The sequence below is a fragment of the Mandrillus leucophaeus genome, unplaced genomic scaffold (assembly GCF_000951045.1).
Source record: "Mandrillus leucophaeus isolate KB7577 unplaced genomic scaffold, Mleu.le_1.0 Scaffold461, whole genome shotgun sequence".
NCBI lineage: Eukaryota > Metazoa > Chordata > Mammalia > Primates > Cercopithecidae > Mandrillus > Mandrillus leucophaeus.
The window spans coordinates 900,106-914,179 of NW_012104932.1; the positions used below are offsets into that span (position 1 = coordinate 900,106).

The 14,074-nt window shown below is 34.7% G+C and overlaps 1 protein-coding gene across 4 annotated transcripts in view; it reads right to left on the reverse strand.

The window, feature by feature from the left end:
• The window catches only part of SOX5 (SRY (sex determining region Y)-box 5), a 1,081,658-nt gene that overhangs the window by 384,931 nt on the left and 682,653 nt on the right, over positions 1-14,074 (reverse strand). For all 4 annotated transcript variants that reach the window (XM_011994779.1, XM_011994778.1, XM_011994777.1 and 1 more), the window contains one exon: positions 11,674-11,905. In XM_011994779.1, coding sequence (XP_011850169.1) covers positions 11,674-11,904 — 231 coding nt within the window. In that variant the 5' untranslated portion in view covers position 11,905. The remainder of the gene's footprint in view (positions 1-11,673; positions 11,906-14,074) is intronic.

Below are 14,074 nucleotides of genomic sequence, written 5' to 3' on the forward strand. Positions count from 1 at the left end.
ATGTAACAAACCTGCACGTTATGCACATGTACCCTAGAACTTAAAGTATAATAATAAAAAAAAAGAAAAAAAAAAAAAAAACTAAGTTAACCCTAAGTTAGGGTAAAATAAATAATCAAGTAAAGATCGTTCTACCTGCCTCCCCCACAAGTATTTCTAAAGGCTGTTCAAGTTATTTATTCTGATAAAATATTTTTTAAAAGATTTTAACATTTATATGAGTGCAGAAATTGAGCAGAGTTATTAAGTGCTTGCGTTCTAAAACCATGAACCCAAACTGTATCATTTATTTATTAGGTAAGTCATTTTAACTATGAATGTTTTCCATCTGTAAACTGGGTATAACTGTAGTTGCTGAACTCACTGGATTAACAGAGGATTGGCTGAGATAATCAATGTAGGGTGGCTGGTACCCAGAAAACATTGAAATATTATGCATTGCTATTAATTATTAGATATCTTATTCTAAGGAGCACTGACTGAAATCTTCCATATTTAAGTTGCACCTATCAGACTGAAGATTGGCTATAAGATATATTCAACAAAGCTTTCAACGTTGCTTTTTATGTTCTACTGATGACCCTGGGGAAATCAGAATCTCAGATACACAAGCATGTTCTCCAGCTTCCATGTCCCTAGTGGTGCAAGGCATGCCGGCCACTGTCACAAGGACTGAAGATGAATACTGATAACAGCCTAGCAATCTCTCCTACTCCAGGATGTGTGTTTACACAGAAGGAAAGGTCTAGTAGTGGCTGGAGAGGTGGTTACAAAGCTTTGTACAGTAAGTGTAATGCTAAAATTAATGTAACTTATTTTTCTTATACTAACAATAGGTTTTGAATTTTCACGTGGTACCTAGTTTTTCTTTTTTACATAATTTTATAAAGCTATATTTGGAGCTATACCCCTATCATCTTTTTCATATCCTATCTCCATTTTAATGTTTTTATTAACCCTTCGAATATCACTTTGTAGTTTAGGGATATCAACAAACAAGATTACTTGTTTTATCTCAAGACAGGCTGGATTTTTAAGAGCTAGGAAGAGACACTGAAGTAAACACTGCTTCTCCATATAATGATAACATTGTTTGCCCTGCTGCCACGGAAGCAGCCTTGACTAAATAAGACACAAAATCTAGTCACTTGTGTTCATTTCCTTTATCATGTGATGTCAGTGTCACAGAGCTGGCCAAGGCTGCTCTCCTTATATCACACCTCATCTGCTCACATGGATCATTCCTAAAAATGGTCTATGGGAAAATTTTAAAAAGCATTTTGCACACAAAGGAGATGTGTAACCAAATGGGCCATTTACAATTGTCACCTTAAGTTAGCTTTACATTTATTTCCCATTTCAAACACCAAAGAATGTTCCCCCATTCTCTCTAGTAAAATACAGTAAAAAAAAAAAAAAATTGCTTTCCAAAACAAGAAATAGGAAGAAAATGGCAAAAAAAAAAAAAAAAGATTAAAATGGGTAGTATACTAAAATTCTATCATGAATTGAGTTTTAGTGGCAGCTTTAATGCCAGTACAAATTATTAGTATCTCAGGCTTGTGAAAGAAGGAAAGGGTTTAAATACACTGAATGCTTTTAATTTACCTAATGTACCACCAATGGTGCCCCAAGCATTTTTAGTTCTGACTGCATTCCTTAAGGACTCATTTTTTCTTGAAAATGCTCCCACTCATCATTCTGTAAGATTTTCTTTACTATTGAATCATTTTAATATTTCTAATTTATCACCTCAAAGTCCAAGTATTTGTCCTTGTATATACTATTAAGAGTAAGCCATATGAATATATTATTGTCAAAATATGTGAAAAAAGAAAATCCAATACTATACTCCCTTATATTATTTTTAAGACTTGACTTTCTTAAGATCCAAATGAAGTGTTAATGGTTGTATTTTTTAAATAGGTTGTTATACAAAGATCCCTTTTTAAGTACAATAGGTAGTTGAATCTAACTGATGTGGCCAAGAAGAAATATGGTGTAAGCATTATTTGATACATTTGAGTTTCCATGGACAAATGAGTTACCACGTGTTACAGATTTCACTCTAGTTTCTAGAAACAGGCACCAACACTGCAAGAATTTTTTTTTTTTCTTTTTTGGATTCTGTTAAGTGGCTGTCATTTGAAAGTGTAATTAAAAATAATGACAAATGCACTGGTATTATCACTTATATTGAGTCTATACAGTGACACTAACATTAAGATTACTTTTCAGTTTTACAAATGATCTCCTTCCCTATTTCTTAAAGTTTTTACTAATCTCTATAAAAATCTCAAAATTAAAAAAGAAATAAATTTGAAGAAAAAAAGATTTTAGTTAAATCAAAAACTGATTGGAAATAGTGACACATGCTGTCAAATAACTTGAAGTGAAAGTTAGTAACAGGCACATAAAGAACACCAGTATCTGCTAAAGCATAAGTTCACAGATATTTGGATTTACTTAGGTAAGATTTCGAAACAAAATTTGGGAAACAATACAGGGTTTCAAGAGTTGTTTAGCTAAGTATGGGCACTGAAAATAAAACCACCATTTATTATCAACACTGGATCACCAAAGAGAAGTAAAATAATACAATGTCAGAATAAATTGAATATACCACATAGTTTTGTGAAGAACTCACTACATAGTTTCTGTTACTAAAAACGAGTTAAAACTTAATCATAAAACAACAGGTCTTTATTAATCATATGCAGTAAGAGAAACCTAGACTGACTGCAGGAAGGTCTGGCAAAGCCCCAAGAGGCAACATATAAGAGGAAGGAAGTATATATCAGAGCACAATGGTGCTGATTCTCCTACCCTGTCTTCCTTTCCAATAATGGCTCTATTGAGATTCACAAGAAGATCTATTAAGAATGTTTTCTGATAGAGGCAAATTGAAAGAAAGAGGAAAAAGAGAAGCAAAGGAGGAAAATAATCAAAGGAAAGATGAAGAATTGAAAACAAAATGTCTATAATAAAGTGGGATTGCAAAGAAACTTCTAATTATTTTTAACTTCTAAATATAAGTAATCCTTTCTTAATGCATGTCTGAGAATAACAAATGAGATAAAGATGACCACCTATCCATGCCACAAAATCAAGATCAGCATTCATGCAAGTCTACAGCATTGCTTCTTAGCGTCCTTGCTATTTCCAGTATCCCAGCCAAGTATTTCATCATTCTCTCCACTGCATTCAAGGTGGTCACCCAGATAAAGAAAGGAAACATTTAAAACTTCAATATCTAAAGTAGTTGTTTTTATCCCTGTTAACATGAGGTGCATATTTTCCTAACTTTTCTACATTTTACATTAAAGGCTTCATAGTATATTTTGTGGTCAATTTTTTCCCTTTTTTTAACATCCTTTTTTATTTTTCCTGAGTTAATTCTGTTGGAAAAGAAATCTGTATGGCAAAAGCAAAACTATATTCCAGTACAAAGTAAAGACCTTGACTTAATGGTAATTGGTCCAGTGTGTGTGGTGTGTGTGTTTGTGTGTGTGTGTGTGTGTGTGTATACATCTAGATGTCAAGTAATTATTTTCAGTGGAAACAATTTCAAGTTAATTTATTTTGATCACCACAAATGAGAAACTTTTCAACTGTGAGGCTCCTGTATCAGGGTTCTAATATTTTATATTACATTACAGTGATTTTGTGCTTCTCTTACCTTCATACTACATATACACAAAAAAACTACATGAGGGAAGATACTAGTTTTTATTCATTTCTATACCTCCACTGATAACTATTCGTTGTATATATTTGAGTTGAATCTTTCTGCAGCACTCCCTGTTAAATGAAAGTCATTAGATTCCATTAGATCAAATCTTTTCAAGCTAACACATTTCTCCCTATTACCACGGCACTGGAAGCACTTGCTTGTTCCCCTACCCCCTATCACTGCATTACACTGTGTGGGGATAATAGTAGACATTCATTAAGTGTCCTGAACTATCTCACAACTCCCATAGCACTTTTTTTTTTTTTTCATGTGAGAGAATACTCATTAATTTCTCAAGGTCCAGTTAACTTTACTCTCAACAGAAGTACTTCAAATACTGTGGACATCATATGAATGAATCAAAGTTTTCTCAATTTAACATTTGACTCCTTCTCCCACCACTGGATTGAATGGAATTGTATAGCAATAGGACAAAATGATCTATTGCACAACTTATCCAGTGGCTTTGATGGACTCCAACTGATTGTTTTTCACACATCCCCATTCCTGCTAGCCCTGGGGGTAATTTCCCAAAACAATGCAAGTATAATGATTGAACCACTTACACTTAAACACAAGCCTGGGATTATATCTAGATAAACAGCTTCATGTGGTATTTTGTGACAACATTTACAGAATATTGTTTGTAACAATGTAATTTCATTGTATGATAAACATCAATTTACCATAAAAAACAAATACATGCTTGTCAGCATTTTTACCTTGTTTCAATTGAATTAGCCTTGTTCAGATAAGCAAGCCTATCTCTTACAGAAACAACAGTTTATAGATAAACTGTGTGAAATCGGGTATGTGTGTGTAGAATTATACTGCCTACTATCATAATTTTATACTGCCACACTGCACATATGGCTTCCGAGCTTACTTTATCTGAATGTTTCTGAATCTATTCTCCATGCTATTAAACTGAGCACATTCCACATCGTTCAAAAGTAATTACACTTTTGTCTAGAGTATAGGAGAATGCTCTCCCTAAACAATGAAATTCTCATTATTAGAACTGGCACAACAACCACACTGGTTTAACGACAATATGCATTATAGCATCACAATAACTTATGCTAAGTTTGATGTACAAAGGTAACCAGAAATTTTAAAGCTTATAAAAAGCACCAAATAAAAATAGAAATCTTTACCATACCATAATTAAAGCCCTATTCTGTGACTTATTTTTAAGTAACACATGCATTTTTCTCTTTTCCTTGTTAAATTTTCTGAACAGTATTACACACATAACACCATCCTAGTCAAACATTGAAAACACATAACTAACTGTTAGATTGTAAGCAAAATTTATATAAAGAGTATTTCAAGACATAGCTATAATACAGCAATTAAAATTATTTTGGGTAAATAAAGCATCCCAGGAGCTGCCAGTGAGCCTGAGCAAGTAAAAGCCTCTCTATCATGTGCATTGAATGAATTCTTTCAGTGTTTAGGGTTGGATTTCATATGTCGGAGATTTGCTATAATGTTATACTTAGGATCTCAGGTATATTTCCAAACTCTACAGAAGATCAACTTAAAAAGATACTTTTTTCTTCTTTTGATGGACTTCAGGAAGAAAACTGACTCACGGTGAATGTTGCTTTATGATAATCAGTATATGTGTAATGTTTAAGCATATTAACATTAAGATACATGACAAAGTCAAACTAAGAGATTATATATTCAGAGTTCTTTAACAATTTCAAGAAAATGCCATCAGTATAAACAATAAATTAGATACTAATAACACACTTTCAAATCCAATAGATCTTCATACGTTAAAAAATACACACACACAGTATTTATTTCATAATAAAATTCAGCTACCTCTAGAATGAAAAACCTAAATTATTTTTTAAAATAAAAATATTGGCCGGGCATGGTGACTCACGCCTGTAATCCCAGCAGTTTGGGAGGCCAAGGCGGGCGGATTACCTGAGATCAGGAGTTCGAGATCAGCCTGGCCAACATGGCAAAACTCCATCTCTACTAAAAACACAAAAATTAGTTTGGCATGGTGGCGGGTGCCTGTAATCCTGCCTACTCGCAAGGCTTAGGCCAGAGAATCACTTGAACGTGGGAGGCGGAAGTTGCAGTGAGCCGAGATAGTGCCACTGCACTCCAGCCTAGGCAACAAGAGTGGAACTCCATCTCAATAATAATAATAATAATAATAATAATTATTATTATTATTATTATTACACTGTTCACTCAACACACCAGTATTTTAAGGAATCAAAAGAGAATTTGGCTAAGATAAAATATGCTTTTTATTTAAATAATGACAACTGATTATTCAACAACCACAGGTGGTCAAGACTTTCATTTCACATCACATTTGACACTGGAACAACAACCTAACCAACAGAAGTAGCATACAACCAGACAGAAAACGAGCACCAAAATGGCCACCATAGAGTTACCCCAGCTGCTTCTGATATTGCTACTCGATTTCTCTTCAGAGGTACTCTATTCCTTTCTGGTGCCCACAAATTCTCATATTGATTGACATGAGGATGCACTCTGGAGAGTCCTTTCCATCATCAAATAAATCCATCTATATCCAAACTATTATTAAAAGTCACCCCAAAATTACAGTGATCCTTGCTTGTCTCTAAAATTTTGAAGCAACAGCCTCCAAAGTCAAGTTGAAAAAAAAAAAAAAAAAAAGAAAAACAATAAAGGAGACCATTGGAGATTTAACTACCAATAAGAATAAAGCTCAGGACTGCCTTTTCACTAACGTCAGAATCAGACTTTCACATTGCTTTCAACTTTGTGAAGATGATATGAGAATCAAATGTTGCTCTTAATTGCTTGGCAAGATTATGAAAGCTTCAGAGAAGGAACCCACAGAATCAGTCTTTTTCATAGATTTATAACAATCTGTCTCAATCTTACCTTGATTAGAAATCTGACAATATTTTATGAATATATGTATAAGTACATAGTGTGCTTAAGAAAGCTCATCTGTAATACACTCTGAACACTGAGTGAAATATTCCAAGAATAAATGAACTTTAAGTATTTATACCACTTACAGTTGTTTGGAAGTCGCTTTTAGGCATTTAGTTTATTTCTCCAAAATACTGAGGCAATAAACACAATTTCAGAAAGGAAGAATTACATCTTTATCTGACTCAGTTTCAAACCTTAACATTTGCATAACCTGAAACTGAACAAAGCATTCTAATTCCTCCAAGTCTTTATATGGGAATTGTAATTAAGTGTACAGAACTTCTATCTCAAGAACTCTTTCCAACTTAAGTTTTATACTAAAGCATTTCTCCATAACTTCAAGCCAGCATTGCAGGGATTACTCAACAGTTGTATTTGGTCGCTAACCTATTCAGGTAATACAAAATATATACCTCCCAGCATCTCTCTTCTTTATTTAAGAATGAAGTATTAATGTCACACACAAATACACAATGAAAAACTGTCTTTTTTTTTTCTTAAATTGAACTCTGTGATATAAAGACTATGAAGCATTCTCTGTTTTCCAAGATACGGAATAGAAAAAAAGAGAGAATGTATTTCCTTACTGAAATAAAATAACCTATTTTGTGAATATGACAATGGCCTGGTAGCCAGAATAAAACGAGAAATTATTTATATTGAAGAATACTACAAATATATTCAATAATTTTGATACATGAGTAAAATAAATCTTAATCAGTTTGACAATTTGAATATATCATGACTTTCTGCTTTCTGGATATATTATACATTAGTAGATTCTACTTTAGTTCTACAATTGCTAGAAAATGAAATCACTATTAATTACTGTCCTTAACTACTCTGCCTAAAACATATTTACTTATCCATGTAAACTCACTTAGTCAATAATCATAAACTGAATATCTAGTATATGTTAGATCCCAGAAACATAAATATACATATATATGACTATGCCTTCAAAAAGGAATACAGTATATAAAAAGGCAGATATGTCAATAAATAAGTTATAACGTAGATCATGAGAAAATATATAAATAATTCTCATGGATGAAATAATAATGCAGTAACCATTTTGCCTTGGGAGGTCAGTAAAAGCATCTAAGAAAAAGCAATTTTTTGAACCGAGTCTTGTGGGAGGAAACATAATTCACCAGGAAGGTAACATATGAAAATACAGAGTTTTCCAAGTAGAAAGAATAAAACTGTGCCATTCAAAGGCCATCTGGTATGTTCATGAACATGTGTGAAAAGCTTGGCATCACCAGGGCATTGTGTCCATAGTAGGATGTGTTAATAGAAGACACTGAAGCCACAGTTTGATGCTAGTCTACAGAGATTTTTCTTTTGCTAAGAAAAGGTGTTTTGGACTAAATCCTATGTGCAACAGAGCACATATTAGTTTCAAAAGTGACGTAAACAATCCAAGTCATTTATCAGGAAAACAAGTCTTGTGGAAGTTGAAAGTAAGTTTGGAAAGAGGTTGAATGCTTGAGACCATATAGGTAACACTTCCAACTATCTACTCAAGACAGAAAAAACAGCTGCAATCAAGAAACGTATGCAGCAGAGCAGAAACAAATTTGGAAACTAATTAAAAATATAACAGAAAAGTATAAGTGCTGATATCACTAAAACAATCATTTGTATCCAAACTGTACTAACTTCTAGAATAACAGATCTTAACCTTTTAGGTTACAGATCTACTTAAGAATCCAACGGAAACCACAGTGCTACTCTGATATGCTCACATATAGAAAAATTCTCAACTTTTTTTTAGGAGATCTATAGACCCCAGTTAAGAAATTGTGCTTTAGAGCCCAGGAGTTCGAGGCTACAGTGAGCACCACTGCATTACAGCCTGCGTAAACCTGTCTTTTAAAAAAATAAAAAATTAAAGAGAACTTCTGCTTTAGATGAAGTTCATCGAGGAAAGAAGTTTGTATCTTACTCAAATCAATTTCCACAGTGCCACGCATAAAACATGGTACAGCGTAGGCAGTTCATCATTTTTCAGTTAGACTGAATTCTCCATTAAAAATGCAATGGTTTTGGCCAGGTGCGGTGGCTCAGTCCTGTAATCCTAGCACTTTGGGAGGCCGAGGTGGGTGGATCACGAGGTCAGCGGATCAAGACCATCCTGGCCAACATGGTGAAACCCTGTCTCTACTAAAAATATAAAAATTAGCTGGGCTTGGTGGCAGGTGCCTGTAAGCCCAGCTACTTGGGAGGCTGAGGCAGGAGAATTGCTTAAACCTGGGAGGTGGAGATTGCAGTGAGCTGAGATCGCGCCACTGCACTCCGGCCTGGCCACAGGGTGAGACTGTCTCAAAAAAAAAAGGAATGGTTTCATTTGTATTAACTATCTGCATCACAGCATCCCCTCATGAAACTACATTATGTATCAATTTAATATACTTTCCTCATACCCATCCTTGAGTATACTTAAAATCATCTTCCCTTTATCTTTTTGGTATTCTTCTAGTCATAATTATCTATATTCACCTCTTCAAATGTATATATTTGTGTGTATGGTACTATCACACTATTCCCAATTAGATATTTTCTGAAAGAGGACAGTGATGAAAGCATTAAATGTGAAAAAGGCACAAGGAGTGATGTCATGCCAAATGGAATGTCTGACTTCCTTACCCTACTGACCTGTGTACTACCCATTTTCCCCTTCCCCTAGTTTAACCTTTGTAAGAAGAAGATAAAAAGTTTGATCATCGTACATAACTTATGTAAGCTCATAGTAAAAAGGAGAGGGAGGAATGATGCGCAGTAAGATTTAACTTGCAAAGAAATAGATAATCAGAATATAAAATATGCCTGTGCTCTTGTGAAGAAGCAGCATGCATAATGTTTGTAAGCATGGACTCCAAAGACAGACTGCTTGGTTAAACCCTGGTCCTTCCATGAATTAGCTGATCTGAACAAGTTATTTAATCTCTCTTTGCCTCAGTTTTCTCATCTGTAAAACAGAATTAATAATAATACCTCACTCAATTACTGTGAAGGTTAATTGAGTTATTACACCATGAGGAATGCTAAAAACACTAGTTCTGTATGTCTGACATATGAGTTAGCTAAAATATTACTATTATTATTATTGAGATGGAGTCTCACTCTGCCACCAGGCTCGAGTGTAGCGGTACGATCTCTGCTTACTGCAGCCGCCGCCTCCTGGGTTCAAGCGATTCTCCTGCCTCAACTTCCTGCGTAGCTGGGATTACAGGCACGTGTCACCATGCCCAGCTAATCCTTGTATTTTTAGTGGAGATGGGGTTTCACTATTTTGCCCAGCTAGTTTTGAACTCCTGACCTCAAGTGACCTACTCGCCTTGGCCTCCCAAAGTGCTGGGATTACAGGTGTGAGCCACCAGGCCCAGCCTAAAACATTATTCTTGGTGGAAAAATCTTGGCATTGTCAAATGCCCAAAGAAATCTTGACCTATGAGGCTGAAATGTTGAATGGGAATATTTAAATCTAATATGAAAATCAAAGTATTAATCTATTACACAGCTTTCAGAAGATATCTGATTCTTCTTCTTGATTTAATTCCACATGCAGTAATTCAAAATCACGAACAAGTGGACATATTTCAGTTCTAAGCATATTTATGACAGGCAATAATTTCCTAGAGGAAAAATAAGATTTAGCAGAATCAGAGCTGTCTTTAAAGGTACAAGAATGTAAGGTAAAATATATTTTTGTTGGTGTAATTCAGGTTCAAATTAACAACACTAACATCCGTAAAGTAGAAAAGGTGGAATGATCACAAAAATGTGACATCCACCCAAGCAGCCATGTTCAAAAGGTGAGGGTGCCTTTAATGGTAGGTAAGTGCCCTGCCACCTCCTTAACGTTATGATTCTATGTATTTAAGTTGCTAAGAAGGACCACAATGACTTATTTGTGTTTGTGTGTGCTGTTTAAGCTGCAGCCAGAGATGCTATGCTGGCTTCTTTCCTCTCATCCACGAAGTCCTGGTTTCCTAATTTTTTTTTTTTTTTTTTTTTTTTTTTGAGACGGAGTCTCGCTCTGTCGCCCAGGCTGGAGTGCAGTGGCGGGATCTCAGCTCACTGCAAGCTCCGCCTCCCGGGTTTACGCCATTCTCCTGCCTCAGCCTCCTGAGTAGCTGAGACGCCCGCCACCTTGCCCGGCTAGTTTTTTTGTACTTTTTTTACTAGAGACGTGGTTTCACTGTGTTAGCCAGGGTGGTCTCGATCTCCTGACCTTGTGATCCGCCCGTCTCGGCCTCCCAAAGTGCTGGGATTACAGGCTTGAGCCACCGCGCCCGGCCCCTAATTTTCTACAGTGATCCAGACCCCAAGATAAGAGGTCAGAGGATTTACCCAGAGTTGCATATTCCAGAATAGGATGCAAAAAACAATTAGTGAATTAACAAAACAACAGTGTGAATAGGCCTGAGTTAGAAATTAGTGCAGTCATATTAGAAAACTATACTCTCTATGAAATATATTCTTCTATGAAATTCCAAGTACTGTTAAGGAACATTACAGAATCCAATCTTGGCAAAGCAACAAATAGTAAAATACTGATTTATCATGGTGGAAATGTTCAAACTATGTTCATTGTAACTCTATCAGAAAAAAAAAAAAAAAAAACAACAACTTTTATTAGAAAAATGATGACACCAAATTTTCAGGCTGAATAATTTTAAGTATCTTACTTTAACATTATTTTTATATTTTGTATTTTTCCCTCTAATTAAATTGCAAGTGTCTCAAATGCAAGAAGTCTTGAAAAATACAAAAGACACAGAAAACAGCCTATCTTATGCTGCTTATTGGAACAAATTTAAAGAATTCTAAGATGCCAGGGGTGAATCTTGTGCATGGCTTATTAAGTAGATGTTAATTATAAAGCAAAGGACTGAGGCCAAACTATTAGAGGAGTAGACTGGTCAAAAAGTGAGTGTAGGCACAATAAACCATGAGAAACCTACCATTGTATTGTGCTGAGAAGTGGGAGTCCTATGGCCACAAGTCTCTTGCGTCAGCAGAGAAACTGGCTGAAATTCCTCAGAGTGAGGCTTGTTGGGAAAACTCACATGCAAGGGAAGGTGAAAGGCTGGGAGCCCGTCACTCTCCTCTTCTTCCACTTTCTGTCTGCTTGTCACCATGGCTACCTCTCCATCTGCTTCCCCATACGGAGAGGCTGGTCGCTTGGAAGACATCCTGGAAGGAACAAAAGAGGAGAAAATAATGAAACCTCCACATAAATCCTTAATGCCGTCATTGTGTGGTTAGGGGCCATTGTAACAGAAATGCCTTTTTGTGCTAGCAGAGAGCCAGGAAACCATCCAAATACCACTGCAAAGCACACACAATCAGAAACAATGGCCAAGCAGGTAGCAACAGAACAGTGCTTGTTTGTTGTGAGAATAATACACTAATATAGCACTCTCTTGTATTCTGGCTTCTTAAACAAGAGAATTCACCTAAGAACACTGCATAATGAAAGACCATTCCATTTTAGAGGAAAGAAAAATACCCATCTAGTTTTACACTCTGATAGACCTTATTGAAGACACAACATCTATGAATAGCAAATACTGTTGGCAGTTTAAAAGAAGAGAAATAACTAAGATTTCTTTCATCAAAAAATACTCAATATAAAAATGATTGCCATTAAAACAAATTTGCATTTTATTGAAAGTAAGATTATTGTAAAATGTAGAAATATTGGTTATAAGCTAACCTCAGAGCAACTGACTGAAAGTTTAATATTTGTTTAAAGCTTATTATGGATTGAATAAATTTTACAATCACTGTTAATCTTAAAACATTTGAGAATTTTCTTTCCCTCATCTCTCCAAATTACCCAATTTGGGCATTTAGTTATAATAACAAAGTTGCAAGGTAGTAAAAGAAAAGGTGAGAATATTCAAATATTTCAATTCTATTTTCACAACTCCATGAATGATTTAGATGTGAATAATTCTGACTTATTTATCCTTAGGATACTTAAATAAAATAAAAAAAATCCAAGGGAGGATATTTTGTTTTGATGAGCTAAAGCCTACATGAAAATGAGCTTAGATAATTGAACAAGAATTAAACATTTTCTTTGTACTTGAGTCTGATTCAGAATATTACCAGAGGTTAAAAATATGTGACAAATATTTTAAATAGAAAATTCCTTGTCCTTTCATTAAATTATTTCTATAGAAATAAAGTCAAGTTAAAATATTTAATTTAAAAAACTTTCTTGTAGTATTTACAACTTAATCTGACCTTGAAAAAGCTGTTATTTTTTGTTCAACAAAGAGTGTTTACAAAATCATTCATTCTTATTCTAGACCAGTGAGATGGGAGGCAGGGAAGTATTTACTAACTGCCACAACACTTCCTTCATATAGATCACTGATTTTTAAATTTAAAATGTGTTCCCCAAAATGCCTCTAATCGTTGCTGAATAATATTATTTTTAGTGTTAGAAGTTTCAAAAGAAAAAATGCATTCAAGTACAGGAGATATGCTATTAAAAATATTAGGACAGTAGAAAAATATAAGGGCTTTACAATCAGACAAGTCAGAATGAAAACACTGATTCTGTCACTTACTGAGACTTAATTTCTCTATCTCAACTTACTTATCTTTAAGGTGAAAAACATCCACTCATAAGGCTTTTTGAAAATGGACTATGTACCATGTGAAAAATAACTAGTGTATTATTTAGCACAGAATACACACTCAATAAATCATAGCCCCTGTTTATTTAACAAACTAAAACTACAGTGTGCCCCACCCACCCTCAAAAAACAAAAACACTCAAACATGAGGAAAACAAATTGCCTAATAAAGGGTTTCACTATAAAATCAACATAAAATAGAAAGTTTCCCTTTAGAGAAATGCTCCCTGGCCAGCAATACTTAACAGTAAACCGATCAGATGTTATAGCAAGTGTTCAAAACAAAATCTTAACAGTACAGGTGTTGATCAGCCAAAGAAACAGAAAAAGAGGAGGAAATAGGGGCAGCTACCATGTCAGCAATGTCTAAAGGAGAAGTAGATTTGGATACCACATTTCAAGTAATTTTAACTATTTCCAATCCCACGAACAAGGCCTATTGCAAGTATATACTCTATATACTCTAAGTATGGAGAAGTATGTGAGGAGCTAGAGTTAACAAAGCCAGAATAGCTCTAGTTTAATTGGCAATACCAATTCACACACTAAATTGATATATTATTAAACATCATAACCCATGAACACTAGAGATATTTAATTCTCACTGTTCTGACTCCATGTTCTCCAGGCAAACTTCTGATTCTCATGTAAAGAGTTTGTGGACAGAACAGGCTTAAAATGTTTGAGGTCTTTCTGAAGTGATTTATTAAAC